A 12176-nucleotide genomic window follows, 5' to 3' on the forward strand; every position below is an offset into this window, starting at 1 on the left:
GATTTTCTATTTATATCAGTCCTTCTACATTTATTAGTTGGCATTCTACTGTAAGAAGCGTTTTCCTTTCTCCCTACTCATTCAATAACTCACTCACTCACTCATTCATTCATGTAAGTATGAATTCATTGCTTTCTTTTTCATCCAATGGGTTGTATCCATTGACATCACTATTTTCATACTCAAATTTTCCCAGATTTGGCTAGTAGGAGCCCCTTCAAGATAGATACTGTGTCCTTTTGATATGTCCTCATCATTATTTGAGTACTTGCTTGGTTTCTGGCACAAAAAGATGTTTCAGACTCATCTTGTACTTTTCCCGCCCCAGGAGCCTTGATTCCTTTCACAAGATGGTGTTTGGAAACCAAGATCTAGGCCTTCAGTGAGTACCTTTCTACTGGGTCTCTCTGCTTCTAGGCCCTTTTCAGTGGACAGAGCTAGAAAATAAATGTATGTATCTATGTACATATACACACATACTTCTCTATTGTTATGCAAGTATACATAAAATTAAAAACTATGAGTGTCTATTTATCTCCAATTGCAATCTAACAATCCAATGTTCTTTTTAATCATTCACTTTTATAAAATCACTTCTCTGACAGTGATTCCATTGTCCTCTGATTATAGATTACATTAGCCTCACTGTATTTACATTTTCACTTAGCTTTCTAATTTTTTTTTTTTTTAGACTGAGTCTCGCTCTGTTGCCCAGGCTGGAGTGCAGTGGTGCGATCTCAGCTCACTGCAATCTCCGCCTCCTGGATTCAAGCAATTCTCCTGCCTCAGCCTCCTGAGTAGCTGGAATTACAGGCGCACGCCACCACACCCAGCTAATTTTTGTACTTTTAGTAGAGATGGGGTTTCACCATGTTGGCCAGGCTGGTCTTGAACTCCTGACCTCAGGTGATCCACCCGCCTCAGCTTCCCAAAGTGCTGGGATTACAGGCATGAGTCACCACACTCAGCCTCAATTTTCTGATTTTCTCAGTGTAACTAATCACCCAATCACAATAACCACTTCCTTCTCTGTATCACCCGTAACTACCTCCTTGACCACGGAACATACCCACACCTCCTTGCAGCCCCCACTACAAGAGAGCCCTCTTCCTTCCCCTCACTGTCCCTCTTCCTTGCCCCAGGGCACACTAATGTGTCCATGCTGGTCCCCCTACCCCTCCCACTGCTCTAATTCTTCTACTACCAGGCAGGCAGAAACCCTCCACAACCTCACCACTCCATTTCTTGGCCTCCAGGCACGCCAAAACTTCTGTGTCCATGTCCCTTCTGCCTCTTTTCTTAGTATGTAGAGCATACTGACACCTCAGGGGACGATAAGGAAGGGAAGGAAAACTTCATGTTTCACTTTTCCTTCCGAATTGTAAGTTTATTTCAATGTCTTTCTGCCAAAACTTTAACAGGATTTTAACTCCCTGTGCCTCAATTTCTATTGTTGCTTATGAGATACCTTGTAAGCCTACAATAGCACAGGCAGGGCCCACGCCAAAGGCTGCCACCAGCAGGCCTAGTGTATCATGGGAAAATATATTAAAGGACTACAATTAAGTAGTGTGTGATTCAAGTAGCATATACAGGTTTTAGAAGACCTGATGTTAAACATCTCTCTAATAGTTTCTTAATTAATTGAAAAACATCCTTATTCCCAATAGTAGTTGTATATTCAAGTTGGGTCAAAGTGAAGAGAAAATTACATAGTCTCTTAACTACTTAATAAGCCCTTTCTTCTTACCTTTGACGTGTGCTAAGGGGGCTGCTAAATGCCATCTTTACAAGGAATGTAATTTAACATTCTTCCTGTAAAAATATTGACCTCCTGGTAGATATGATCAATATATCTTGATCTTATTGATTAAGTGTTGATTTCTTTTCTGTATAATGGAACCCAGTTTTTGAAATTCAAGACCAGCAGGAGGAAATAGTGGAACCAAACCCTGATTATAATGATTCCAAGATGATAATAAAGGTAAACTTAGGCCGGGCGCGGTGGCTCACGCTTGTAATCCCAGCATTTTGGGAGGCCGAGGCGGGCGGATCACGAGGTCAGGAGATCGAGACCACGGTGAAACCCCGTCTCTACTAAAAATACAAAAAAAATTAGCCAGACGTAGTGGCGGGCGCCTGTAGTCCCAGCTACTCGGAGAGGCTGAGGCAGGAGAATGGCGTGAACCCGGAAGGCAGAGCTTGCAGTGAGCCGAGATTGCGCCACTGCACTCCAGCCTGGGTGACAGAGCAAGACTCCGTCTCAAAAAAAAAAAAAAAAAAAAAAGGTAAACTTGCTTATTTTCATAAAACTGAATTATGAGCAGTGCTGTTCTCTTGTAGAAAAAAATATGGATTTGTTTAGAAAACTCAGTTTTCTTTTCTTTTTCATCTAAGAATACACCCATACTGGCTTTAGCTAAATTATACTTTGCTTTGTGAGTATAGATCTATGTCTTCATTTTAGGAAGGGGAGTTTCCTGTTGTACCTCCCATATGAGCACCCCTGAGTTATTTTTAATCTCTTGAGACTTGTCGAGGCTTCGTAAGCACCAGGAATTATTCATTACAATTCATGAGTCCAGGGATGATTTATTATAGATAATTTTTTTCTTGAGACAGGGTCTCGCTCTATCTCCCAGATTGAAGTGCAGTGGTGTGATCACAGCTCACCGTAGCCTCGACCTCCTGGGCTCAGACTTCTGAGCAGCTAAGACTACAGGTGTGTGCCACCATACCCTGCTAATTTTTACATTTTTTGTGGAGATGAGGTCTTGCTGTGCTGCCCAGCCTTCTTGGAGGAGGCTATGTGACTTATCTTACAGATGAGGAAACAGGCAGAAAGGGAATATGACTTGCCCAAGACCACAGAGAGGATTAGAGGAAAATTGGAAATAGAAATCTAGTGTCCTAATTTCCATTCTGTTGCCCTCTCCATTACATCAAAAGGCCACAGGGGAGGAAAAAACGACCAGGCACCTGAGTGATGAAATAGCTCCCCTCAGTGTCCTTTCCATGGTATTACAGAAGGACTCGGGACATCTGTTTTCCCATGGAAGCAAAGGCTGATCTTTCTGATGATTGCTACGTAGTGAGAGTCCATGGGAGGCACTTCTTGGTGAACCTTCCCATCACAAACTAAAACCATGGCACAGAAATCAGCACAGTTAGAAATGGGCTGACATATGCAGATTGGTAGCTGGAATTTTCCCAAGTGGGGAGGAAAAAACTGTGTCTGAAAATCTTTTAAAATAAAATACATTATGCGTATGAAAAGGAATAAAGAATTGCGTAATGAGAAGTTGGATTCCCACCCCAAAGACTGAAAAATAAGTCATTGCTGAATCAGCTGAAGCCCCCAGTGTATCCCTCTTGGGACATCTTCCTTTTCCCCCATGGCAACCACTAACCTGAATTTTCTACTTATCCTTCTTTCCCTTTTCTTTATAGTATCCACAAACTTTAGTTCAGTTTTTCATGATTTTGTATTTTATTTAAATGATGTTATATTGCAAGTTTTCTTCTGCAGCTTCCCTTACCATGCAGCCTCATGCTGTGAGCTTACATGGTCATTATTGGTAGCTTTAGTTCATTTATTTTCACTGCTATATAGAATTATTGGAGAAGTATTTTTATTCATTCCCTATTTGTTGGACATTTGGATCATTTTCAAATTTTTCTAACACAAACAATGCTGTTACAAACTTTGTGGTACAGGACCCAGTGTGTATATGTGTAAGAATTTTTTTTTGTGATTGTGTGAATGTACCTACAAGTAGGACTGCTGAATGGAAGGGGTCTACACACGTTCAACTTAAGAGATTATATTAAATTGCTCTACAACATGGTTGCACCATTTTTTGCTTCCCCCAGCTATATATTAAGAGCTCCAGGGGCTGGGCATGGTGGCTAATGCCTATTATTCCAGCACTTTGAGAGTCCAAGGGGAGAGGAGTTCAAATAAGGAGTTCAAGATCCGCCTGGGTAACATAGCAAGACCCTGTCTCTAAAAATAAAATTTAAGAAAAAAATCAGCTGAGCATAGTGGTGCCCAGCTGCAGTCCTTGCTTCTCAGAAGACTGAGGCAGGAGGATGGCTTGAGCCTGGGAGTTCAAGACTACAATGAACTTTGATCCTGCCACTGCATTCTAGCCTGGGTGACAGAGCAAGATCCTGTCTTAAAAAAAAAAACAAATGCTCCATTTTTCTAAATCTTCGGAATTTAGCCTTGCTAGATTTATTTTTGTCAGTGTGGTGGGTGTCAGATGGTATTTTATTGTTGCAATTTTTATGTATTTTATTATTAATAAGTTTGGGCATCTTTTCACATTTATTGGTCATTTGTGTTTTCTCATCTGTGAAATGCCTATTCATGTCTTTTGCCCATTTTTTATTAGGTTGTTTACCTTTTTCTTTTTAATTTATAGAAGCTCTTTATATATTGTGGTTACCAATCTTCTGTTAACTATATGTGTAGCACGTATCTTCCAGTAGTTTTGGCTTGTCTTTTTACTCTCTTCTTGGTGCCTTTTAAAAATTAAATGTGCTTATATTTGTAGTTCTTATTTTGAAGTAATTTCTTTCTTTTTTTTTTTCTTTTTTTTGAGACAGAATTTCACTCTTGTTGCCCAGGCTACATTGCAATGGCATGATCTCAGCTCACCGCAACCTCCATCTCCCGGGTTCAAGCAATTCTCCTAGTTCAGCCTCCTGAGTAGCTGGGATTGCAGGCATGTGCCACCAAACCTAGCTAATTTTGTATTGTTAGTAGAGACGGGGTTTCTCCATGTTGGTCAGGCTGGTCTCGCACTCCCGACCTCAGATGATCCGCTCACCTCAGCCTCCCAAAGTGCTGGGATTACAGGCTTGAGCCACCATGCCCAGCCTATTTTGAAATAATTTCAAACTTACAGAAAGTTTCCAACAAAGAATTCTTACATGGTCATATTGAATCTAACCATTCCCAAATTTACCAATGGTTAAGATTTTTCCATCTGTGTTGTACAATTTTATCTATCTTTTTTCCTTGACCTATTTCAGATCAAACTGCAGACATCATGTTTTTTTGACCTCTGCCCAAAATTGCAGTATGTATTTCCTTAGAATAAAGACATAATATCACTTATATAATCACAGTACAATGACAAAACTCAAGATTTTTAAAAATTGAGATGACATTTACACAACATAAAATTAACTTTTTTTTTTTTTTTTTTTTTTTTTAGGAGTCTCACTCTGTCACCCAGGCTGGAGTGCAGTAGCGCTATCTCGGCTCACTGCAACCTCCACCTCTCTGGTTCAAGCGATTCTCCTGTCTCAGCCACCTGAGTAGCTGGGATTACAGGCGCACATCACCATGCCCGGCTAATTTTTGTATTTTTAGTGGAGACGAGGTTTCACCGCGTTGGTCAGGCTGGTCTCGAACTCCTGACCTCAAGATCCGCCTGCCTCGGCCTCCCAAAGTGCTGGGATTACAGGCATGAGCGAGACTGTGTCTCAAAATAAAATAAATAAATAAATAGGCCAGACTTGGTGGCTCATGCCTGTAATCCCAGCACTTTGGGAGGCCAAAGCAGGTGGATTACCTGAGGTCAGAAGTTCAAGTCCAGCCCGGCCAACATGGTGAAATCTCATCTCTACTAAAAATAACAAAAATTAGCTGGATGTGGTGGTGGGCGCCTGTAATCCCAGCTACTCGGGAGGTTGACGCATGAGAATTGCTTGAACTCGGGAGGTGGAGGTTGTGGTGAGCCAAGATTGAGCCATTGCACTCCAGCCTGGGCAACAAGAGGGAAACTCCGTCTCAAAAAATAAATAAATTAATTAATTAAATAAATAAATAAATAATACAGTTCACAATCTAGTGGCATTTAGTACATTCAAAATGCTGTGAAACCACCACCTCTATTTTAGTTCCAAAACATTTTTGTCACCCTAAAATACCAATACCCAGCAAGCAGTTACCCCCCAGTCGCTCCACACCCAACCCCACCCCACCCCACCCCACCACTGCAGCAGCTAGTAATCTGCTGTTTTAATGGATTTACTTCTTCTGGAGATTTCACATAAATGGAATCATTCAATGTGTGATGTTTTGTGTTTCGCTTCTTTTGCTTCGTATAAGGTATTTGAGGTTCATCTATGTTGTCCATGTATTTGCGTCAGCACTTCATTCTTTTTATGGCTGAATTATATTCCATTATATGTATATACCACAATTTGTTTATTCATTCATCCATTGATGGACATTTGGGTTGTTTCTACCTTTTGGCTGTTGTGAACAGTGCCACTATGAACATTCATGTTCAAGTATTTGAGTACCTGATTTCCATTTTTTTTTTTTTTTTTGGCTAGGTACGTAGGAGTGGAGTTGCTGGGTCATATAATAATTCTATGTCTGACTTCTGGAGAAAGTACTTAACTGTGCTCCGCAGTGGCTGGGCCATTTTGCATTACCACTAACAGTGTATGAGGGTTGCAGTTTCTACACATCCTTGCTAACACTTGCTATTTTCCTTTTTTTTTTTTTTTTAAGACAGAGTCTTTCTCTGTCACCCAGTCTGGAGTGCAGTGGCACGATCTCGGCTCGCTGCAACCTCTGCCTCTTGGGTTCAAGGGATTCTCCTGCCTCAGCCCTGCAAGCAGCTGGGATTACAGGTGCCTGCCACCATGCCTGGCTAATTTTTGTATTTTTAGTACAGATGGTGTTTCACCATTTTGGCCAGGCTAGTCTCGAACTCCTAACCTGATCCATCCACCTCGGCCTCCCAAAGTGCTGGGATTACAGGTGTGAGCCACTGTGCCCAGCCTTTTTTTTTTTTTTTTTTTTAATAGCCATTCTACTGGGTATAAAGTTGTATCTCATTGTAGTTTTGATTTGCATTTCCCTAATGACTAATGATGTCATTATCTTATGACATCATTATATCAAGATATGTCATTATCTTATTATAAGGAATCTTATGTGCTTATTGGCCACTTCTATATCTTCTCTGAAGAAATGTCTGTTTTAGTCGTTTGCCCATCTTTAGACTGGGTTTTCTTTTTCTTTTTGAGTTGTAAGAATTCTTTATATATTCTAGATAATAGACCCCAGATATATGATGTGCAAGTTTTTTTTTCCAGTCTATACATTGTCTTTTTAACTATGTTGCCCAGGGTAGTTTCAAACTCCTGGGCTCAAGCGATCCACCTGCCTCAGCCTCCTGAATAGCTGGGACTATTCGCATGCACCACCACGCCTGGCTACTTCCTTGATAATGTCCTTTATTGCACAAAAGTTTTCAGAAGTTTGATTATGATGTGTCTTGGCGTGGATTTCTTTAGGTTTATCTGATTTGGGTCCATGCAGCTTCTTGATCTGTAGATTTATGTCTTTTGCCAAATTTGGGACATTTTCAGCCATTATTTCTTCAAAAATTTTTTTAGCCCCACCTCATTCTTCTCTCCTTTAGGGACTCTGACGACACAAACGTTAGGTCTTTCATTACAGTCTCATGAGACCCTGAGACACTGTTTATTTTTTTCTATTTTCTCTCTGTCATTCAGCTTGGGTGATTTACATTGTTCTATCTTCAAATTCATTGATTCTTTTCTCTGTCTTCTCTATTCTGCCATTGAGTCCATATTTTGGTTGTATTTTTTTCAGTTCTAATTTTTTTTTTTAAGGCAGGATTTTACTCTGTCACCCAGGCTGGAGTACAGTGGTACAATCATGGTTCACTGTAACCTCAAACTCCTGGGCTCAAACGATCCTCCTGCCTCAGCCTCCCGAGTAGCTGGGACTACAGGCACACACCATCATGCCTGGCTGATTTTTTTTATCTTTTATTTTTAGAGATGGGATCTCGTTTTGCTGCGCAGGCTGTCAGTTCTAAAATTTACACTTGCTTCTTCTTTATATATTCTACTTCTCTGCAAAGAATTTATGTTTTTTCATTTGTTTCAAACATGTTCATATCGTTCATTGAAACATTTTATGACAGCCGCTTTAAAATCTTGGTAAGATAATTCCAACATTTGTGTCATCTTGATGTCAGTGTCTATTATGGTCTCCCCTCACGAGACCCTGGGTGGTTTTTGTTTTTTGTTTTTTGGTTTTTTTTTGAGACGGAGTCTCGCTCTGTCACCCAGGCTGGAATGCAGTGGTGTGATCTTGGCTCATTTCAACCTCCGCCTCCCAGGTTCAAGCAATCCTCCTGCCTCAGCCTCCTGAGTAGCTGGGATTACAGGTGCCCACCACTATGCCCAGCTAATTTTTTTTTGTTTCGGTAGAGACGAGGTTTCACCATGTTGGCCAGGCTGGTCTAGAACTCCTAACCTCAAGTGATCCACCTCCCTTGGCCTCCCAAAGTGCTGGGATTACAGGCATGAGCCACCACACCCAGCCTTCTAGGTGGCTTTTAAATCTTGTTTTAGCAGACCTTCTCTGACTCTACGCTGGTGGGAAAAGAGGGGCGCTGCCTCTTTGCTGCCAGGTGGAGGTAAAAGTCCAGGCTCCCACTGGGGACACCTTGGGGTGTGCGTGGAGGTAGGGGATGCCTCCTTACTGCTGGGCTGCTGGGAGGGCTCCCATGTGGGCTCCATTGACATCACCCAGGAGGGGAACTGGAGGGTTTGCCACATGGTGGTGAAAGTCCAGGCTTCTCATGTACCTTGGCTGGTTGGGATGGAGATGGGCTGTTTGGCTGCCACAGGGCAGTTAATGTCAAAAAGTTTTTTGTCTTACCAGGCTGCCCTTTTCCTTGTCTTTTGGCTTTTCCAGGAGTTTTTTTTCGCCTGCATCCCTTGGTGTTTCCAGGTTGTCAGCTCCTCCAGCTCCCAGTCCGGGATATATAAGGTAAAAAAAAAACAAAACCCGGGAAGTCACCACCTTGTCTTCCCTGAGTCTCAAGCTCCCTGGCCTGTGGACCTTCTCTCTATATCTTCCAGAGTCTTCATAGGCTTGTTTTAGGTATAATGTCCAGGGAGATTGGCTGTACTTAGCAGAATAAATTGAGAGAAGTACATCTACCCCAATTTGTTCCCAATACTGTTTTCCAATGGTCCATTTTTTTTTCTTCTGAGCTGCAATGTTAGTTCTTGTCATATATCAAGTTTCCATATATACATCGGTATTTTTTAATGGATTATTTATTTACTTTAAAATTTTAGATTCAGGGGGTACATGCACAGGTTTGTTACACAGGTATATTATGTGGTGCTGAGAGTTGGGCTTCTAATGATCCCATCGCCCACGTAGTAAACATAGTACCCAATACTATGTTTTCAACCCTTGCCTTCCTCGCTTCCCCTTTTGGAATCCCCTGCTTATTGTTTCCATCTTTGTGTCCTGTGTATTTAAATGGGTATTTTAATGTCTTTACATTTATTGAAATTTCCTTTAGTGTCCTTCAGTAAGTTTGTATAATTTTCTTAGTAAAGGATATGCTCATCTTTTGTTAGCTTTATTAGTAGGTAGGCTTTTAATTTTTGCTCCATTGGGAATAGGACCTCTTTTAAAGCATATTTTAAATTGTTACTGGTATATAGAAATGAAGTCGACTTCTGTATATTGATTTTACAACAATAAACTCTTTGCAATTATAATACTTTTTCTGCAGATTATTTTGTAGCCTGGTTTGTATGTCTTTAATTTCTTTTTGTTTTACTGTGCTGACTAAGACTTTTTATTATACTGGTGAAGGAGAGTGATGACAGTGGACATTCTTTCCTTGGTCCTGATTTTAAAGGAAATACTTTTAATATTTTACCTTTGAATATGACTTATGGTGTAGGTTTTCGAAGATGTCTTTTATCAAATTAAGGAAGTTCCTATTCCTGGTTTACTAAAAGTTTTTTTTTTTTTTTTTTTTTTTTTTGAGAGAGAGAGAGTGTAGCTCTGTCACCCAGGCTGGAGTGCAGTGGCGTGATCTCAGCTCACTGCAACCTCCACCTCCCGGGTTCAGGCAATTCTCCCGCCCCAGCCTCCCAAGTAGCTGGGATTACAGGTGCACACCACCATGCCCGGCTAATTTTTATATTTTTAGTAGAGGTGGAGTTTCACCATGTTGGCCAGGCTGATCTCGAACTCCTGACCTCAAGTGATCCAACTGACTCATCCTCCCAAAGTTCTGGGATTACTGGTGTGAGCCACCTCCCCTGGTTGCTAGAAGATTTTTTAAAAACCAGGAACGGAGTTGATCATAAGGTTTTTAACCTTTCTTTTGTTAATGTGGTGCAGATAATTTTTAAAGCCTTTTAGTTAATTCAAAATCATTACTTGGGTTAAAAGAATACAACGTTTTAAATAAAAGCTTTATCAAATCAGGATTCAGGCAAAAACAATGAAGTAAAAGTCTGCTATGATCATAGATCTTTTACTAACTTAATAATTTTTAGTCAATAAAGGGATTTGGAGTTAACTAAATTTTAAAGATCAGTAAATCAAAAGGACGTTTTTCTTTTTTTCTGCCTGTAAGCAGGTCATAACTTCCAGTTTGCTATGTCATTTGTAAAAGTGTCCATTTCTACATATAGGCCTTTAAGAAGTAATTGCATTATTGATTTAGAGCAATTGGAGGATGTATTATGTTTCAGTTTGGAGAGAGTGCCATCCCTAAGCTTCAGGGACATCCCTGAAGCTTCTGACTTCTGACTTCTCCAAGTCCAGCGGTAAGGAGTCTTGGGAGAATAAGAGAAAGAAAGGGTGGGAAACTGGGCTCTCAGCACCCTTTTCTTGACTACCCTTAATTGTAGGTGTCAGCCTGTGAAATTTTGGCCAGCTTCAAGCCTACACAGTAAATATATGTCTTGTGGAAATGCAAACAAACTTGTATTTCTTTATGGACAGTTAGTGACGGCTTTAGTCAAGGTAGATTCTTCTTAAAAAACCAAATGTAGGCTGGGCACGGTGGCTCACGCCTGTAATCCCAGCACTTTGGAAACCTGAGGCAGGCGGATCACTTAAGGTCAGGAGTTCAAGATCAGCCTGGCCAACATAGTGAATCCCCATCTCCACTAAAAATACAAAAATTAGCCAGGCATGGTGGCGTGCACCTGTAGTCTCAGCTACTCGGGAGGCTGAGGCAGGAGAATTGCTTGAACTCGGTTGGTGGAGGTTGCAGTGAGCTGAGATTGCGCCACTGCAGTCCAGCCTGGGCGACACAGCAAGACTCCATCTCAAAAAAAAAAAAAGCAAATGTACTTTTTGATTATTTTAGTGAGAATACAAAAAGATTATTGTTCTTTCTGGCTCTGGATGTTAGCCCAGTGTTTTGTAGTTAACTATAATGTGATACAGTATGACATAAAATATCATACGCAATATTATTTCAGATTGACTATGATATACCTAAGTAGGCCAGAATTAGCACAAAATAGTCCACCTGGAAAAAAACACCCTTATGAAAATGTCAATTCATCCAAGATAATTAAGAATGGAACTACTGGCTAAAAATGTTACTTCCATTGGAAATTAATGATTTTGATAATTTCTTAATTAATGAAAAGTTTTTTAAAACATGTTTTGAGATATTTTCAATGATGAGTTCTTCTATAATAATAGAAATATATTTTTTAAAGCATTGGAGCCAGAATATCTGGGTTTAAATTATAGTTATGCCTTTTATGAATTGTGTTATCTAGGGCAAATAATTCAGATCCCTAAGCCTCTCCTTCCTCCTCTGTAAAATGGTGACTGTAATAATTACCTCCTAGAGTTGTTAGAAAGATTAAGTGAATTGGCCGGGCATGGTGGCTCACGCTTGTAATCCCTGCACTTTGGGAGGCCGAGGCAGGTGGATCACAAGGTCAGGAGATCAAGGCCATCCTGGTGAAACCCCATCCCTACTAAAAATACAAAAGAATTATCTGGGTGTCGTGGCTCGCGCCTGTAATCCCAGCTACTCAGGAGGTTGAGGCAGGAGAATCACTTGAACCTGGGAGGCGGCGATTGCAATGAGCCGAGATCACGCCACTGCACTCCATCCTGGTGACAGAGTAAGAGTCCGTCAAAAAAAAAGAAAAAGAAAAAGAAAAGAAAAGAAAGAAAGAAGAAAGAGAGAGAGAAAGAAAGAAAAGAAGAAAGAAAGAAAGAGAGAGAGAAAGAAAGAAAGAAAAAGAAAGAGAAAGAAAGAAGGGAGGGAGGAAGGAAAGAAGGAAGGAAGGAGAGAAAGTTTAAGTGAATTGAAGCATGT

The 12176-nt window shown here is 40.6% G+C and overlaps 1 protein-coding gene across 10 annotated transcripts in view; it reads left to right on the forward strand.

Moving 5' to 3' along the window:
* The window catches only part of LEMD1 (LEM domain containing 1), a 33629-nt gene that overhangs the window by 14650 nt on the left and 6803 nt on the right, over positions 1–12176 (forward strand). For 3 of the 10 annotated variants that reach the window (XM_055234777.2, XM_055234776.1, XM_055234785.1), the window contains one exon: positions 8732–8839. The exons of 3 other annotated variants lie outside the window; for them this stretch is intronic. In XM_055234777.2, the coding sequence (XP_055090752.1) occupies positions 8732–8839 (108 nt within the window). Of the gene's footprint in view, positions 1–5040; positions 5088–8731; positions 8840–12176 lie in introns of all 10 variants that reach the window. 4 more of the 10 variants (XM_055234779.1, XM_055234781.1, XM_055234784.1 and 1 more) reach the window with 4 other exon arrangements.

Source organism: Symphalangus syndactylus, chromosome 19 (genome assembly GCF_028878055.3).
Source record: "Symphalangus syndactylus isolate Jambi chromosome 19, NHGRI_mSymSyn1-v2.1_pri, whole genome shotgun sequence".
Taxonomy (NCBI): Eukaryota; Metazoa; Chordata; class Mammalia; order Primates; family Hylobatidae; genus Symphalangus; species Symphalangus syndactylus.